At 41.5% G+C, this 17379-nt stretch overlaps 1 protein-coding gene across 1 annotated transcript in view; it reads right to left on the reverse strand.

Moving 5' to 3' along the window:
• The window catches only part of PRKCH (protein kinase C eta), a 220541-nt gene that overhangs the window by 132837 nt on the left and 70325 nt on the right, over positions 1-17379 (reverse strand). The window contains exon 2 of the mRNA XM_070418825.1: positions 16761-16824. Within this exon, the coding sequence (XP_070274926.1) occupies positions 16761-16824 (64 nt within the window). The remainder of the gene's footprint in view (positions 1-16760; positions 16825-17379) is intronic.

Genomic DNA, 17379 nt, shown 5'->3' on the forward strand with positions numbered 1-17379 from the left:
GAGAGAGAGCCATGAGGTGTGACATCACAGGGAATTCAGACAACAGGGAGTGCTGGGAAAGGGGTGCCCTGGAGAACCCTGCCCTGACTGAAGAGTTCAAGGTGAAGAACTTCTAACCATTGTACTATGCCACATACAAAACAAAGCCAGTCTGTGGGCCATTTCAGCCCACGAGCAGTTTGCATTCCCTGATTAGAGCTGTGTATGTGTGTTTGCGTGTGTGTGTGGGGGGGGTGGGGAGGCAGTGGGGGTAGGGGAGATGGTAAACAGCCAGCCAGCACACAATCGATATTCTGCATATTAGAGACAGCCCATAACGACTGGACTCTGTGCCCTTCAAGCATTCATAGATGCAAAGACCAAAAAGGCAGGAATTAGAGACCACTGGTGAGGGCCTAGAACACATGAGGCAGAGGAGTGGAACAAGACCTGACGGATCACAGGTGCACCTGAGCGGGACTCTGAACCTGTTCCTCCTGCATCCTGCTCAGTGTTCCTGGTGTCCTCACAGGAGCCAGCAGGAGACAACGGCGTCCTACTGAATCGTCACTTAAAATGGATGGTTCCCTCCCAGAGTTAAGCTTCAGTCTTTGCAATGAACCCCTCCTGCAGTCCACTGGTAGAAAGAACCCTCTGCGTATTGTTAGGCACTCCTTTGCCTGGGTGGATCCTAAGAGCATTAGGTAAGACAGCGGTACCCAGACAGGCAGTCCCTTCTACAGAGTGGTATCTGAACACTACCAGTGTGTGTGTGTGTGTGTGTGTGTGTGTGTGTATACACACATATATTTTAAAGGCCGATGCATGAAATTCGTGCAAGGGGCTTGGCCCTCGCAGCCATGGCGGCTGCCCTCAGCCCTTGCAGCCCCTGCTTCATCCAGAAGGTTGTCCAGAAGATCATTCGGCTGTCCAGTCTAATTAGCATATTACGCTTTTATTATTATAGATATATGATTTGCTACACCTTTTCTAAGAAATAAGTGATTCATTTTACCGAGACACCCGACCTCATGTGAATTTTTGTAACCAAAATCCCCATAAAGGTGAGATTGATACAGGTAAGCCAAAGGCTGAAAGCATAAGAAACAGCTGCCAAGGAACAGACTGACCATGTTTAAATTAGGCCCTTCCCTGACATTCCTCCCTGATGAAACCTGTTCCTGCCCACCGTGTGAACGGCTACTGAAATTTCTTTCTAAGAATCAGGTCTGTCCCACAATACAACTTACACAATAAAAATCGGGTGCAGGGTAAAAGTGAAATCGTGCAGCTCATGCAGGTCATGAAATTGACAAGCCGCTACACTCACAGCAAAGCCCTGACTCAGGAAATTGGGGCCGCAGGTCCATCACCAGTGAAATCACCGGTGAAAACGAGACCACCCCTGGCGGAGCCGTGCACAGACTCTGGAAAATTGATGACATTTTCAAATACTTTTGCAAAAATAACCCTTTTTTTCTTTTTCATGAGAGTGCTGAGAAAGTCAGCGTGAAGTGGAAGATGTTATCATACCTTCAAACCAGTCAGAAAAGTCCATACCAAGTTATGTAATCTGTTCTTGGTTTTAATAACGAGCATACTGTAACTCAACCCTTTAAAAACATATATACTACAAAAAAGTGTTGGCTCCCATTGTAACCAGAGTCACATCAAATTGCCTTTTTCTGGTCCTAGTTCCTTCCTCTAAGGGACGGGAAATACCTGTTATGTGTGTCCAGTCCAATAGCGGAGAGGCAGTATAGCCAACATTCCTATCCTGAATTTACTCCTTTCAAGCCTGGTTTGAGTCCAGCATTAGCAGGGAAGGTTTGACACGGTGGCAAGGGCCTTAGCCTCCGAGTCTCATTTTCTCCTCCTAAAAGTGCAAAAACGTAACCTGGCCTCCCTGTGTCCCAGCCTTTCTAATGACTCTTCAAAGAAGCCATTTGGGGTTTTGTCAATTCTTAAAAGACAACACCAAAGTGATACACTCTGCTTTGCAGGTTGTTGTTTTTTCTGTGTTTTCTTCAACTATCAAACCTCCCAATCACCGAAACTTTCCACTCATCAAATTAGATGTGACTTAGGATACTCAGCGGTGTTCAAACGCAGCCAACCAGCCACAACGCTTCTAAGGAATCTGTTTCCCTGGCCTCTTCCCCAGAGATTCTGGTTCAGGCTGGGGTCTGGCAATCTGTATTGTTCAAAAGTTTCAAGTGATTCCATTGCTCTAGCACAGATCCTCTCTTACCATCTCATGCTTTTTGAAGGCCCTGCTTTTAGTACTTGGCAAATTCCAATCTAAGGACTCAGATAATGGAAGTGTCCTTAACAGGAAGTAGTACTAAGACTCAATAAGATTAACCTCCAGTGTGCCCCGACTGAGCTCCAACCGATTGACTCCTCCAGGTGTTCAGCAGACATGTCGCTGACATTTATTAAAACGTCACAACCATGGTAGTTCCCACCACGTTCAAGAACGGAAGATTCCAGCTCAACCTAAACTTTCTGACTGTGTTTAAGATGGGTGAGGTGCGCAAACAAGGATAATTTCTTAATAACCTGTAACTAGAATGGAATTACGGCTAATTATATTTAGCAGTGCATGGACATGTTATATATCTCCAGACAGACGATTTGAACTTTTAATGCTTATTAAGCTGTGTAATGGATCCTTAATTTAGCTCAGCACAATAAGAAGTCACGATGGAATTCACAGACCTTGGGAAAGTCTTCATGATAAACTTACAATAGTTTGTGTTTTAGCAACGTATATTAAATCATTGTAAATGGGAATAATATTGTGCTCTCCAGGCTCCTAGCCAAAGGGAGAAAAAAGATTATGCTCAATCAGACAAATGGTAACCAGCATCAACTATAGGTGAATTTCACTTACGTAACAAAGGCAAGTTCCTGAAAAGGAAAGTGACATTAACAGGGTGCTGACCCTGTGCCAGCGATGCTGGGCACCTCCCCAGGAGCTCAGGGCTCAGCCGTGGTCCTCTCCCTGCTGCAAACTCACTCACCAACCATGCTCCCCCTTCAGGTCTTTTACTTCTTTTCTCTTCCCCTAGACAACCCTGTGGCTCAAACATTTGCACAGAACACACACACAGCCCTCATCTCTGTCCCCTTAGCCCAGTGGTTGGCAAACTGCGGCTCGCGAGCCACATGCGGCTCTTTGGCCCCTTGAGTGTGGCTCTTCCACAAAATACCATGTGCGGGCGCGCACGTACAGTGCTAATGAAACTTCGTGGCCCATGCGCAGAAGTCGGTATTTTGTGGAAGAGCCACACTGAAGGGGCCAAAGAGCCGCATGTGGCTTGCAGTTTGCCAACCACTGCCTTAGCCTGTCTTATTTTTTCCACAGCATTTATCACTTAACATATTATGTTAATTTGTCTAATTGAACCTCCAGCCACACACCAAATTTTGAGTTCCATGAGAATAAACCAGTGTCATTGTAAATGCATGCATACACACACACACACACACACACACATTCATCATACATACATTACATAATGCCATACATAAGTATTCTGTGTGTGTATACATACAGAGTTCTCTTGATTCCCTGGGCTCTAGTGGTAATAATTTAGAAGTATTGCTCAACCTAGTATATTTTTGTTACTGAATATAAATTCATGGAGGAAGCAACTGAGTTTTTCCAAAACGGTGTGAAAAGTTTACAAAACCTAAGGCAATTCCTGACATACACAAAGAATGTGCCTGCAACCCTAGGGCACTATGCACCCCACACCCCAAACACACCCTCTCAACCTCCTGCAAGGAGTCATCCAGCACTGACGTGAGACCCAGAACAGAAATCTCAGACACCAGGATGAAATCGTGATGCTGAAGAGAAACTGCAGGGGCGAAGGGAAGAAACAGGTCTGCCCACCTCTCTAGCTGTCCACTGATCCAGGGCGTTATTGGAGAAAACCTAACATCACTATAACTAGCCTGAAAACAGAACCTCAGCTGCCTTGTTCATTTGGGGAGGTGCAGGGGGGGTGGGGGCGGGCAGAGAGATCAGGAGTTGCTGGAAGTGAGATTGAAGCATAATGAAAATAGACTCTGAAGCAATTAATTTTTCTATCAAAAAATTAAATCACTTTTGTTTTACCCAAATCTCAGTTCCACCGAGAGACTACCACATTAGTGTCATTTCAATGATATCCTTGAGAAAATTAAGAAAAGTCAGATTCTGCATTTTGCAAGAATTTTGACTTCAAAGGGAGTGCCACACGCAGTCGATCTGCTGATGCTCTGTCCACAGATCTTGCAGCTATTTTTGCGGTTCAGCTTTGAATGCTTATGGCTCTGACCACTTGCTCAGAAGTATTGCCACGACCTCATTCTGCTCAAATAAAGCAAAGGTTTAGCATACAGCGACCAGCAGCAGGCGATCCCTAAACTTAGAAACCACCATCGCTTTGGGTTGTTCTGGTGTTACTTCCTGACCTTCCTCTTTTTATGAGAAAGGCTTATAACAAAAACTGGTTGAGAAAGTACCTTGCACAGTAAAAATGATTAGAGAAAAAGAAAAGCGTTACAGTTTTTAAAAAAAAGGATTACAGTTTCTGTCACCTGTATCACCTGCTGCCTACATAATAATCAGTCCCCAACATGACATACACTGATATTTGTCAGTTCCTTCTCTCTGTGGTCACTAGGATGAAAAATGCTGGATTTCTGGAAGAAAGATAAAAGGAAAGGTCAACCTAAAAATTCTAAAAGTCATTTGGTCTCAGGACCCTTTTATAGTCTTAAAAATTGAGAACTCAAAATTTTGGTTTATGTGGGTTTTTCTCTATTGATATTTGCCATTATTAGAAATTAAAATTGAGGTATTTAATTTTTTCATTTAAAACATTAAGAAATCCATTGTATGTTAACATAAATAACATTTTTATGAAAGATAACTATATTTTCCAAAACAAAAATCTTAATGAGAAGAGTGGTAATTTTTATGATTTTGCAAATCTTTCATCTTAGAGTCAGCTGGATTCTTTTTTATTTATTTTTTTTGTTAATTCCCACTTGAGGATTTTTTCCCATTGATTATTTTCAGAGAGAGTGGAAGGGAAGAGAAGGGAGAGAGAGAAAGAGACATCTCTGTGAGCATCGATTGGTGGCATCCTGTACATGCCCAAATCGAACCTGCAACCCAGGTACAACGCCCTTGACCAGGAATTGAACCTTGGACCCTTTGGTGTTCCGGCTAATACTCTAACTACTGAACAACACTGGCCAAGGCCCAGCTGTATTCTTAATATCTGCTTCTGTATTCAATGTGTTGCAACTTTGTTTTAGTTGAAGTATACGAATAAAATCTAGCCCTAGCTGGTTTGCCTCAACGGTAGAGCATTGGCCCAAGGACTGAAGGGTCCCTGGTTCGATTCTGGTCAAGGGCAGGTACCCCGGCTGCAGCATCCCTGGTCCTGTTCTGGATGCATACAGGAGGCAACCAATCATTATGTCTCTCTCACACCAATGTTTCCCTCTCCCTGTCTCTCCCCTCCCTTCCACTCTCTCTCTTAAAAAAAAAAAAAAAAAAGGAAAAAAATCAATGGAAAAATATTCCCGGGTGAGGATTAACAACAACAACAAAAGAATAAAATCTAGCTTCACACATAGAGTAATTGAAAAAGAGTGTTTTAATAGCTTATAATTATGAGTATTTGTTGATACTACATCAAAACTTAGCAAGTGGTAGCTTCTTAAAAGTTAGTTGCAATGTGGATTCCAAACCCATCATCAATGAGCTTTTCAAACTCTACTACATTAAGTCCATTAGCCTATTTTATTATTTCAATGGACCCTTGACTCATAGATGTTTTTGAAACATCTTGTATGGGTCATTTCGAAAACACAGGCTCGCTGAGTTATGTAGATCTTCCAACCATTGACATATTTCACTATACAGATTAAAATATCACACTGTTCATTAGCATCAACAATAGATGCATTGAGAAAATCTTTGTTAAGCATTGGAAGCTGAAAAGCTAGTAACGGTGGATATAAATTTTCCAAAATGGAAGGGTCCAATTGTATCATTGGCATCAAATAGTCAGAGTTGTTTTCCTTGAAATAACAGACTTGCTACCTTCACCTTTAGGAAAATACCTGACAAGTTGCCAAGTCTCCATAACTATAGTTTGTCATTTTTTTTCAAGTAAAAATGGTGTTACATGGAAAAAATGGCTAGCTCAGCTAACAACTCCATCACACAAGTGTTTTTCCTTGAGACATGATCATTTTTCAGTATGTGGAAGTGCTTTATGCATAGCTCCCACTTTGTCACACAGCATATTATAAAGTAACAGCATTGAAATTGTTTCCTGCTTCATCAAATATATTCTTAAGTGAAATTGTGTTCTTTTCTTCTTTCCCTGCAATTATATGGCAATGAAGATTACACTGGTACACTGATGACTGTACATTTGGTGCCTTAATTGGTTCTAAAGTGTTAGTAGTTTTACCCACCATTCCTTTTGCACCATTGGTGCAAATGTCAACACATTTGAAAAGGCAAACAACATCTTAGTATAATAAGAAAAATAGTTTTGAACTACAGACCTCCTGAAAACATCTCTAGAACCTCCAAAGGTCTGCAGGGCCATACTTTGAGAACCAACTAAATTCTGAACAAAACCATCACTTAAGAGTTTTTTTGTCAATAGTCAATGAAAGTAAGAGAAGTAGTCAGGATGAACTTGGGGTTTAACTAGGCAAATATAGCTGTCATGTCCGAAACAAAACTCATCTATTTAATTTTTAATTTCTTCTGAGTTCTAGCTGAAGGTCTGCATTAAGAAACCCTACTGATGACCGGCAGGTGTGGTTCCGTGGCTGAGCATCGACTCATGAATCCAGAGGTCACGGTTCGATTCCTGGTCAGGGCACATGTGACAGTTGTGGGCTTGATCCCCAGTGAGATCAGGAGGCAGTCAATCGATGTTGATGTTTCTCTCTCATCAATGTTTCTGTCTCTCTCTCCATCTCTCTCTCTCAAATCAATAAAAATATAATTTAAAAAAAAAAAAGAAATCCTACTGACAATTGCAATTAAACCTAAGCAAATCTCAAGCCCACTCCTCCCAGAGCTCTGATCCATGCCTGATATCTGAGAAGGTGGCACCTTTCCCAGGTGAATGTCAACCTTTAGGTTTAAGAAGGAGGGGCCTAAGGGGAGACTTGCAAAAATACATCATCCCCAAAGATGACAACACTCTGTGGTGGGTGGGATTATACCACTGAGCATACAGTATTCTTCCAAGGTAGAACAAAGAGAAAACACAAAAAAAGCATCCCAGAGAGATGGATGGCTTAGAAAGATCTTGGACCTCAGCATCCCCATCTGAGCTTGTGTCTGGGTCTGGCACAGACAGCAGCAAATCAGTGTCTCTGAGCTGCACTCACCACATGCAGACGGAGCACTGCATGAGCCTCGGAAGGTTGTTGTGAGAACAAAGGAAATCCTAGACAGGATTCCATAACCACAAAGAGAGAATCGGTGACCAGCCCAGGAGCCCATCCTGCTACCAGAAGGAAAACAGAACAAGACTGCTGTTGTCATTTGCTGAATTACAGGCCCAGCACAGTCTCTGGTCCTCAGGCGGCTTTAAATAAATGAGCTGGCTGCGGCAGAGAAGAGGAACAAGTGTACTATGACAGGGGACAATTAGCCTCAATCCTTTAAAATGATCGTTTCTTCTTTTTCCCAAGAAACCAAGTCATTTCCCCTTCCCTTAATGCCTCTTTCTCTCTCTCCTATCCTGTCTTAAACCTGGCTATCATTTCCAATGGTAGCCATGAACTGCTTGGACCATAAGGAAAACTGAAGTGGTCACTCATTCCTTGGGCTGAATATATCAAAGGAACATATTTAAAAAATAAAGTAAATTTAAAAATTAAATCAGCAAACTGTCACCAGGCTTGAAACATGAGAAGGGGCACTGGAAATGAACTGCCACCAGAGATTGCTTTCCCCCTGCTCTGTGAGTGTGAGGTACCGTGAGAAACTGTGGGTGCAGTTTTCAAGCAGTGACACGTTTCCTGCGCCTCGGTGCATGTGTGGCCACAACGATTTAGCAGAGAACATAATTATTTGTAGACCAGGGTTTGACGCAGGAAGTCTGAGCTAAAAACTGAGGCAATGGTATCAAAAACAAACCAACCAAAAAAAGGATCAGAATCTTACTCTATGCTCTTATGCCTGCCTTAGCAGAGAGAATGAGCAGATACCAAAGTTCAAGTGCACGTTCCACCTTCTCCCTGGGAGAAACGTGTATCGGCTTCACTAATGCAATAAGACCAGGTGGGCAATGCAAAGTTTGAGCCAAGTTTTCTAGACATGCTGCAAAATCCACAAATGACAGGTGCGTCGTCACGCTGTGTTTTTGTTTGCGTTTTAAGAAATCCCCCCCCCCCCAAAAAAAACCCCCACAAAAACAACAACACAAACTGGTACGGAATATCTTCATGTTTGCCTTGGGAACTAGGGAAAAAAGCACGGGCTCACAGAACGTTTGTCTTACTATCTCCATAAAGATACTTCTACCGTGAATTCTTTTGATTTGCTTTATTCTTTTAGGAAACTATCCTAAACTTTGCAAGTGCAAAGCGTTATGTAATTGTTAGTAGGAGATGAGTACTTGTCATTCATTGTAAGTGGGCACTTGATGCTGGAATGAAGGGAACTGTCTTACTCAGCCCTTCCTACCTGCAGCTTTTGACTCACTGCTTAGTATTCATCTGGAACTTTTAAAAATCTTCCTGAAGTCCGTTAGTCATTTACAATGTTTAACTTGCCTCTTTGTAAGATTTAAAAACTGGGAATTAAGGATAAAATATATACAGACAGGAAAAAAAACAGCTTTAAATTATAAATGAAGATAAATAACAGGGGTTCAACGTTAAAGGATCATTTTGATGTCATAGAGGCAACCCAGATTCTGTGTTTTATCTAGGAAATAGACATGTTTAAAATGTGTAGTTTATTTTTTAAAATTTCACTTCTTAATGAGGACAATTTCCAACATGTGCAAAAGTAAATAGAACAGTACAATAAACCCACATGTCACCCATTTTCAAAAATCAACTCATGGCTAATCTGCCTTTCCATGTGCCCCACAGACAGTGTGGTGTGCTCCCGTGAGGAGGAACATAATGTCTGGTTTGCTCTCTGTGAGCCAACCATTTGAGTTGGAGGTTCCCTGAGTCCAGGCAAAGTTCACTTACACAAACTACATCCTCTTCGAATCGTAAAATCTTACACCATATTTCTTAACAGCATAACAATGCACCAATATCATTTCTGATTTGTTCTCACATGAGGAGATAACATGACCTGACCTCATTTCTGTTGTTTCCCTTCCAATGTATAGCAGCTATGAATTTAGTTCGATGCATTTTTTATCAGTTTCATTTATTTCAGCCTTTTTATTGCCACTCCACTCTTCCAGGTAAAAATTAGTCCAACATAGTGACCACCATAAACAGGGCCAGATTCTGACATTCCCACAGCGTCAAGAGGTTGCCTTAAAATCCAGGTCTGTTTCATCACCATAATAAATTTCAGCTCGATTAGGCGGCAGATCCAGTTGTTTGCTCCAGAAAGGCTTAGCCAGAGTGAAACACACAGTGGCATGAGACAGCGCTTTCAAAATAATAAATCACTTCGATGGTGTCTACTTCAGCAGCAGTGCTTGGGGGAATTCTGCCTCCGATCAAGAGTGATAACACATTTCTCAAAATGAACAATGGTCATGGGTTTCTGATCCAGTTGATAACACAATGCCTTCAGCTCTGTGAGGGATTTCCACAAAGAGTTTGGCTTGTTCTATCATAGCTCAATGGAGAGCCCTCCCCCAGTTTTAGAGCTGTTGTGTCTGTTCTACTGCTAAACCTGCACACAGCGCACTATATACCCAACTTTGAAAATACTACAGTTAACAGCAATGCAAACATTACTTTTCAAAGGGTTTTATGTTCTGTTCTTTAAACTTCACTACAAAACGTTTGATAACAATTTGGAAGAAATTATGCCTTCTGGTGAAATAGTCCCTGGCATGCAGTAAGCACTCAAATATTATTGAATGAGTAATGAATACATTAGCAAGATGGGTGTTAAGTAAACCTTCAACATAGTTTGGTGAGTTTGACAAATCATAATCCATGGCCCAGAGTCCTTAAATGCTAGTGTTCCATAGAGTTCTGCGATTGGTCACCTGGGTTTTCTCTCTAAATCTTTCCACTGGGCGCCTTTACCCATGTGCCTGGCTATCACGGACACCTAGGGCACTATCTTGGGCTCACCTCTCTTGCCAAACGACGGACTCTTATTTTCAATTCCTCCTAGACATGTCCACTTGGGTTTCCACAAGCACCTCAAACTCTACTTGCCTAAAGCTGAATTCATCATCTTCCATCCCTATATTTCTATCCTGGTGAATGATTCCACAAAGTCATCTGAGACTCATCTTCCATATCCCTAACAGCCAATGAACTGACAATTCCTGTTGGTTCCACTACATATACATCTCTCATAGCTGTCCCCTCCTCCCCATCCATACCCACAGATTCCAACTTAACTGAAGCTCTACTAATCTCAAGCTTAGACAACTTTAATGGTCTCTTAACGGCTTTCACACCCTTGTCTCCTCTTATGTTTTAACAACCCCTCCTTGAACCAACTGCTATCAAATCAGATCTTTTTTTTTTTCTGCTTAAAACCCTTCACTGCCCCGCCTCCCCCCCACCCCCTCACCTCAAAGTAGAAATGTATCATCTAACCCGGGACCCTTCTGAGGGCGAGATGGTATTACTCATTGTTACGCTGGTATGGCAGGCAGACTGCCCTGGGCACATGTTCCATGTCTCTGGCCACATCTCCTTGCCACTCCCCCACCTTCGTCACCTCCCCACTACTTTCAGTTTCTGGAACCTGTTCCTGCTCTCTCACCTCTGTGACTTTGTACGAACTAGCTTCCCGTCCTGGCATATTTCTATTTATCATCAAACTTGCTTTGAACTACACCTCCTCTGTGAAGCTCTCACTAAAACCTTCTGCTGATCTGATTCCATATCCCCAAGGGCCAACACCTGGTCTTGGACTTATTCCCACCTGGAGACGTCAGCTCTACACTGCACACCGCTCCCTCCTATGAGCTCCGTCAGGAAAATGTCTCTGTCTTGTTCATTTTATCTCCCCAGCATCCATGATGACTCAAAGGTCTGCGCCCAACAGGCATTTCTTATGTTATTTCTCAGTCATGTCTTATGGTTAAGAAAAACTTTCTGCCTTGGCTGCTGTTTCAGCATAATTAATAAAAGATAAGAATATGAGACAGGATAAAATAAGTAGTTATCAGTAGTTCTAAATGTCAGTCCTATATATCATAGAACACAGCCCCAGTAAGCAATCTCTTTTTTAAAAGAGAGCTTGGGGATTACAGAATCTGAGCTGATGGCAGAACTCTTATAGGAGGCCACGAAAGAAAGACAGGCATAGATATAAGCCCACATTATACTAGTAACTGTCCACTAAATTCCTGAGGTGTCCTATCCTATATAATAAAACCCTAATATGCAAATCAACTGAACTGTGGAATGACCGGTCACTATGACGTGCACTGACCACCAGGGGGCAGATGCTCAATGCAGGAGCTGCCTCTTGGTGGTCAGTGCACTCCCCCCCCCCCAGGGAGAGTGCCGCTCAGCCAGAAGCCGGGCTCACGGCTGATGAGTGCAGCTGCGGGGGCCGGAGCCTCTCCCACCTCTGCAGCAGTGCTAAGGACCCCTCGGTGGACATCCCCTGAGGGGTCCCGGACTGTGAGAGGGCGCAGGCTGGTCTGAGGGACCACCGCCCCCCGCCCCGCAATGCACAAATATCATGCATGCACCAGGCCTCTAGTATGAAATAAAGGTGGTGCCAAAATGAAACAAACATGCTGAATACACATGGGACCCCAGACGGGGGTAGGGAGAATGTACCTTCAGAGTGCACTCTACATTTTGCAAAGCATTTTCTTACACATTATATCACCTGACCTTCGAAACAATCCTGTGAGATAGATTAGATGCATCCTGAGGCTCAACCAACATTTCTTGAGCTCTGACAATCCCTCTGGGATTCCAGGCCAATGTCCCTTTTGTAGCCCCAGACACACCAGGCAGGCCTGACCTCATAGTGCTCTTTATGTAAAGCCCTTCAGCATCCAAAATGGGAACTAGAGCTCCACGTGTTCTATCAGCCAACCTGTCAGTTTATGGCTGGGGATGTTCTAGAGTGGCTGACAGAGTGAAACCAAGCCAGGGACATTCTCACAGTGCCTGGCCCGGGCTGCTGCTACAGCTGCGGCTGGCATGATGGAGGGACCCCATTCCTCCCTCTTCTAACACACACAGAGGAGCCGTCACGTCGTCTGTATTTGAAGAGAAAGCAGTGCTCTAAGGCAGCAGCAGTATGCAAGCTCACAGTGAACTATAGCCTAGGAGCCAAACTGATGAGACAAAGCTCCCACAGAGAGAACAGATCTGAGGTTCTAAAATATATCCCACTCAGAGACGCTATAGCTCCTGAAATTTCAACATTAAAAAAATCTATGTCTTGTGGATAAAACAGCTCTTTTAGTATCTTTTAAAATCTGCAATACACCTAAAAGGGGAGAGGACTAAGATATCAATCACTATAACTTTGGTATGAATTGGTCCATGAATTCACTATCTTCCTTATTCATAACTGTTCCTGGAGAGAGGAGAACACTGAGCATCTTACTGAAGTAAGAGACAGTTAAAGGCAGAGAGCAGGAAAAACTACTTGAACAGGAGGGGGAATTACTAAAGATGAACTCAGCCTGCCTCTCAATTATATCCAGGGTCACCTCTGAAAGAAATACAATTTCAATGACCTGGTAAAAACTCATCCCTAGTAAGATTTGACATTCCTTTCTTTCTATCAATCACTAAAACTGTAATCAATGAATACAATGAGAACATCCAGAAGGATTCTGGTGCCAGTGTTCTGATGTTTCTAGTGTACAATTAAGGAAGAAAGAACCTACCCCTGGCCAGTGGGTTAAATGGTTAGAGCATTGGTCCATGTACTGGGGGGTTGTGGGTTTGATTCCCAGTCAAGGGCATGATCCTGGGTTGCAGGTTCGATGCCTGCCCTGGTCGGGGAGTGTGCGGGAGGTAACCAATTGATGTGTCTCACATCAATGTTTCTTTCTCTCCCCCTCCCTTCCACTCTCTAGAAATCATTGGGGAAAAAATATCCTTGGGTGAGGGTTAACAAAAAAGGGGGGGGAAGAGAGAACCTAAATAAAACTTAGTTCTAGAAAGCTGGTGTAGCTCTAAAAAAAAAAGAAATCATGTAATGACTACAGCATAACCAGATTTGGTCTACCATGCATGGGTTTACTCTGTTGATCCCTTGTAACTTAATGCAGAAAGATACATCAGCACCTAGGAGCTCACCTCTCCTCACTCTTGTCTCACTTCTCACTGCTGGGTTTGCTTATAGACTGACTGTGCCCATGTTCCATACGCTGGGAGAATGTTCTATCAATAGTGCTCTGTAATACTACATTACATTTTATTCAACTGAGCAGTGAGCAGACTATTTTTCTCGCAAGTCCTGTTATGCACAAGACACCAAACGAAACAAAAAGACCTCTGAGCAGGCAGAAGACCCCCAAACTGTAACCTGGATAGTTTTTCATGTTCAAGTATCCTAGGTTCTGCTAATTTCATTATTAGAGCAATGAGATTGTGTGCAACAATTAAGACAACAGATAGAAAAATATTACCATTAAAACAATTCATCTTCATGAATAAGAACGGTTGGCTGAGAGGAGAGAAAACCATTTCTCAAAGAAGATGAATTGTCACCAGCAGCAAAATGTGACAACCAAACAGACAAACCATGGAGTCACATGTTTAAAAATCTTCACCAGGATTTTAATAATGGAGTAGCTTATAAGGAACTACCCTCCAACAACAAAAACAAAATGAAAATCTCTAGAAAATTATTTTTAAACAATTAATTGAAAACTCTGGAGAGCAACCAAAAAAGCAGAAATCAGAGAGAATTTGACACTGGAAGGGAATTTAATGGGGCAAGATATGAATCTGGAGAGTGTGATACTAAGTAGAATACGTGAGGTGGAAAAAGACAAGAACTGTATAATTTCACTCATATGTGGAATATAAAACAAAAAGCAAAAGATGAACAAAACAAAAAATTCACACATATAGATAACATAATGGTGGACAAAGAGGGCAAAAGGAGGTCAAATCCATAGTGACAGAAGGAGACTAGCCTTTGGGTGGTGAGACACAATAGAGTCTCCAGATGTTTTATAAAGTTGTACATCTGAAACTTATATAATGTTATTAACCAATGTTACCCTATAAATTTAATTTAAAAATCCGCATGACAGGCCATTTCCCAAGACTATTCCAGGCTGCACGGGGTAGGATGAATAGACTTCAAACAGAAAGCTACCTCTTCATTGGCTTGAAGAGTGACATGACGAGATTCAGGGCTGCCATGCTAACTGGAAAATGAGCAGAGAAATTCTGAAAGGATGGGCCCACAGAGAAAAGAATTCCCAAACCCATTAACTCCTCAAATCTGTGGTCCTCCTGAACTGTGCATGCGCAAGGGCGGCTCGGAGAGGTCCAGGAAAGAGCAAGAGCTAGAACCCTGAACAAAACGAGCTCAGATTTCAGCTATTTCCCACTTGAAACCCCACCTTTCCACTGAAACCCCAAACTGACTCTACTTTATGAGTAAAGACCATCCCAGGACTATGGAATTTCCCAAAGAACTTAGAAAAAATTAAGACTAAAAATCCTAAAAGCCTTCATAATTTTAAAGTAATAGTAACGTAGCTGTCTGCTAGAAAATAAAGAATAAAGGGGAAAAAACACGTGATCATCTCAATAGATAAGGAAAAAGCATTTGCCAAAATTTAACTCACTCTTGATTAAAAAACAAAAAAACAAAAACAAAAAACTATCAGAAAACTAGGGCCAAAGGAACTTCCCCAATTGTGATAAAGGACATCTACAAAATGCATAGAGCTGATGCCATACTTAATGGGAAGAGACTAAATTCCTTCCTCCCAGGATTGGTTATTAGACCAGGAGATCTGTCCTGGAGGCCTTCAAGCACAATAAAAAACAAAAATGAAATAAAAGCCATAAATATTAGAAAAGAGAAAGAAAACTGTCCTTCTTTATAGACAACATGATTGCTGACAGAGAAAATCCTAAGGTATCTACAAAAAACAATGCAAAAAAAACTAGAACTAACAGATGAATTTTTCAAGGTCACACAATACAAAATCAAGATACAAAAAAATCTTTTTCATTTATATAGGATGGTAATAAACAACTTCAAAATGAAATTTCCATCACTCTGAAAGTTCCCTCGTGACCTTTCCCAGTCAATCCCCTGCTTCCAGAGGCAATAAACAAAATGTTTTGTTTGATTTTTTTCACCAGTAGATAAGTTTTGTCTATTCTGGAAGTTCATTTAAATGGATCTATATAGCACATTCTCTCGTGTGTCTGATACTTCCCCTCAGCATGATTTCAATGAGATCCATTCAAGTCATTTTAAATAACAGTATCCTATTTCTCTTTATTGCTGAGTAGTCCTTCCATTATATAAAAGTAAAACAATTTGTTTAACTCCTCTCCTCTTGATGGACACTTGAGTTTTTCCTGATTTGGGGTATTATGAATAATGCTTCTATGAATTTCTTGTACATGAATTTTTGTAGATATACACTTTCATCTCTCTAGGGCAAAAACCTACCAATGGAATTGTGGGGTAATAGAGTACATAGTACATATACTGTATATCTAACTATATAAGAAACTCTCAAATTGATTTCCAAAGTGGTGTGTTCTTATACTCACTCCCACCAGCAATGTAGGAGAGGTCCAATTATTCCATATCCTCACCAACACTAGGTATGGTCAATCTCTTTAATTTTAGACATTCTGGCGAGTATAAAATAATACCTTCTGATTTTAATTTGCATTTCCCTGATGTTAAAAAATGTTTTCATGTGCTTATTGGGGTGGGTGCAGGTTACAGGGTTGTAGCATTTATCAAAATTCAAACTCTTCACTTCTGATCTGTTCATTTTATTGTATAATAGAGACAAAAGTTACACACACATTTTGACTGTGGGGGGTGGAGATGGGGTGTTGGCACCCCTTAACCCATGTTGCTCAAGGGTCAACTCTATAAATTTTGCCTCAATTAAAAAACAAAAAACAAAACAAAACTGGGGAGTGAGAGCTGGGGGTGGTACCAAGGGAAGAGAAACAGAATCACATCAAGGACAGAACGAGGTATAAGATTATAAGGAAAAGAACACAATGCCTAAATTTTTAACACATTCAGGAGCAAACTGAATATTGGCCCCAAAACAAAACTCTAAAGAACAATTTAATATTCATGAACTAAAACAGACAAAAAACAATTCAGCTAAGATGATGATGAATAAAAACAAAACTCAGCATGTTATATAAAACAGGCGATTGCCAGACTCAGCAAATATATTTAATCTGGCAACTCCAACCAACAGACCATTAGACAACAAAATATCCGCCAGCCTAACTTAAAACAGTGAATTTTTTTTAAAGTGTCTTTTACAAAATGCTCTTTTTATAATTTCCATGATAGAAATTCCTACTGCGTATGAACCAAGATACACATATAGCAGAAACAATCCAAATCTCGTTCTTACCTTCAGTGAAACTCCCTGTTAGGGTTATTACTACAAACACTTTTCCTTCTGGCTCCAGATCCACCTAGAAAGAGAGAAAAAAAAATTGTATATTATATTCTAATTTTAACATACATTTTATGGGCCTCAAATAGTCTTACAGAGAGGGCTAAACGTGCAGAGCACAGCCATAAATCAGACCTAAGTCTTTCATTAAACAGTAGAGGGGCAAGAATCAAGTAAAAACACAAGAAACCATCATGGTTGAAAAGCGAATCTAAAAGTGACAGTTCTTTCGATGTTTCTCTTCTCTTGAATTTTAGTATCTTCCATTTGGGCTCTTCATGATATCAAGAGGCTCCCATAAACTTGGCCATTGTGTCTGAGATGTCCTTATCTTTTGCACCCCATTCTATGAGCAGCATTTTGTTCAACCACATGGTAAGTATAGGGAATAGAGAAATAATGGCAACAGATAAGGTAATGAACAAATGTGACCTGGTCAATTGCTAACCTTTAGTTTTTAGGAAGTAAAACGCATAAGGAGAGGGGTGCCATCTCTGTCTATACACTTCCACCTGAATGTAGGAAATCTCCAGGGAGCACCAGGGAAGGCAGCTCAGAGGTTTTGCATTCTCTA

This window comes from Myotis yumanensis, unplaced genomic scaffold, assembly GCF_028538775.1.
Source record: "Myotis yumanensis isolate MYYU_CA2020_CCGP unplaced genomic scaffold, mMyoYum1.0.hap1 SCAF_1, whole genome shotgun sequence".
Classification (NCBI taxonomy): Eukaryota; Metazoa; Chordata; class Mammalia; order Chiroptera; family Vespertilionidae; genus Myotis; species Myotis yumanensis.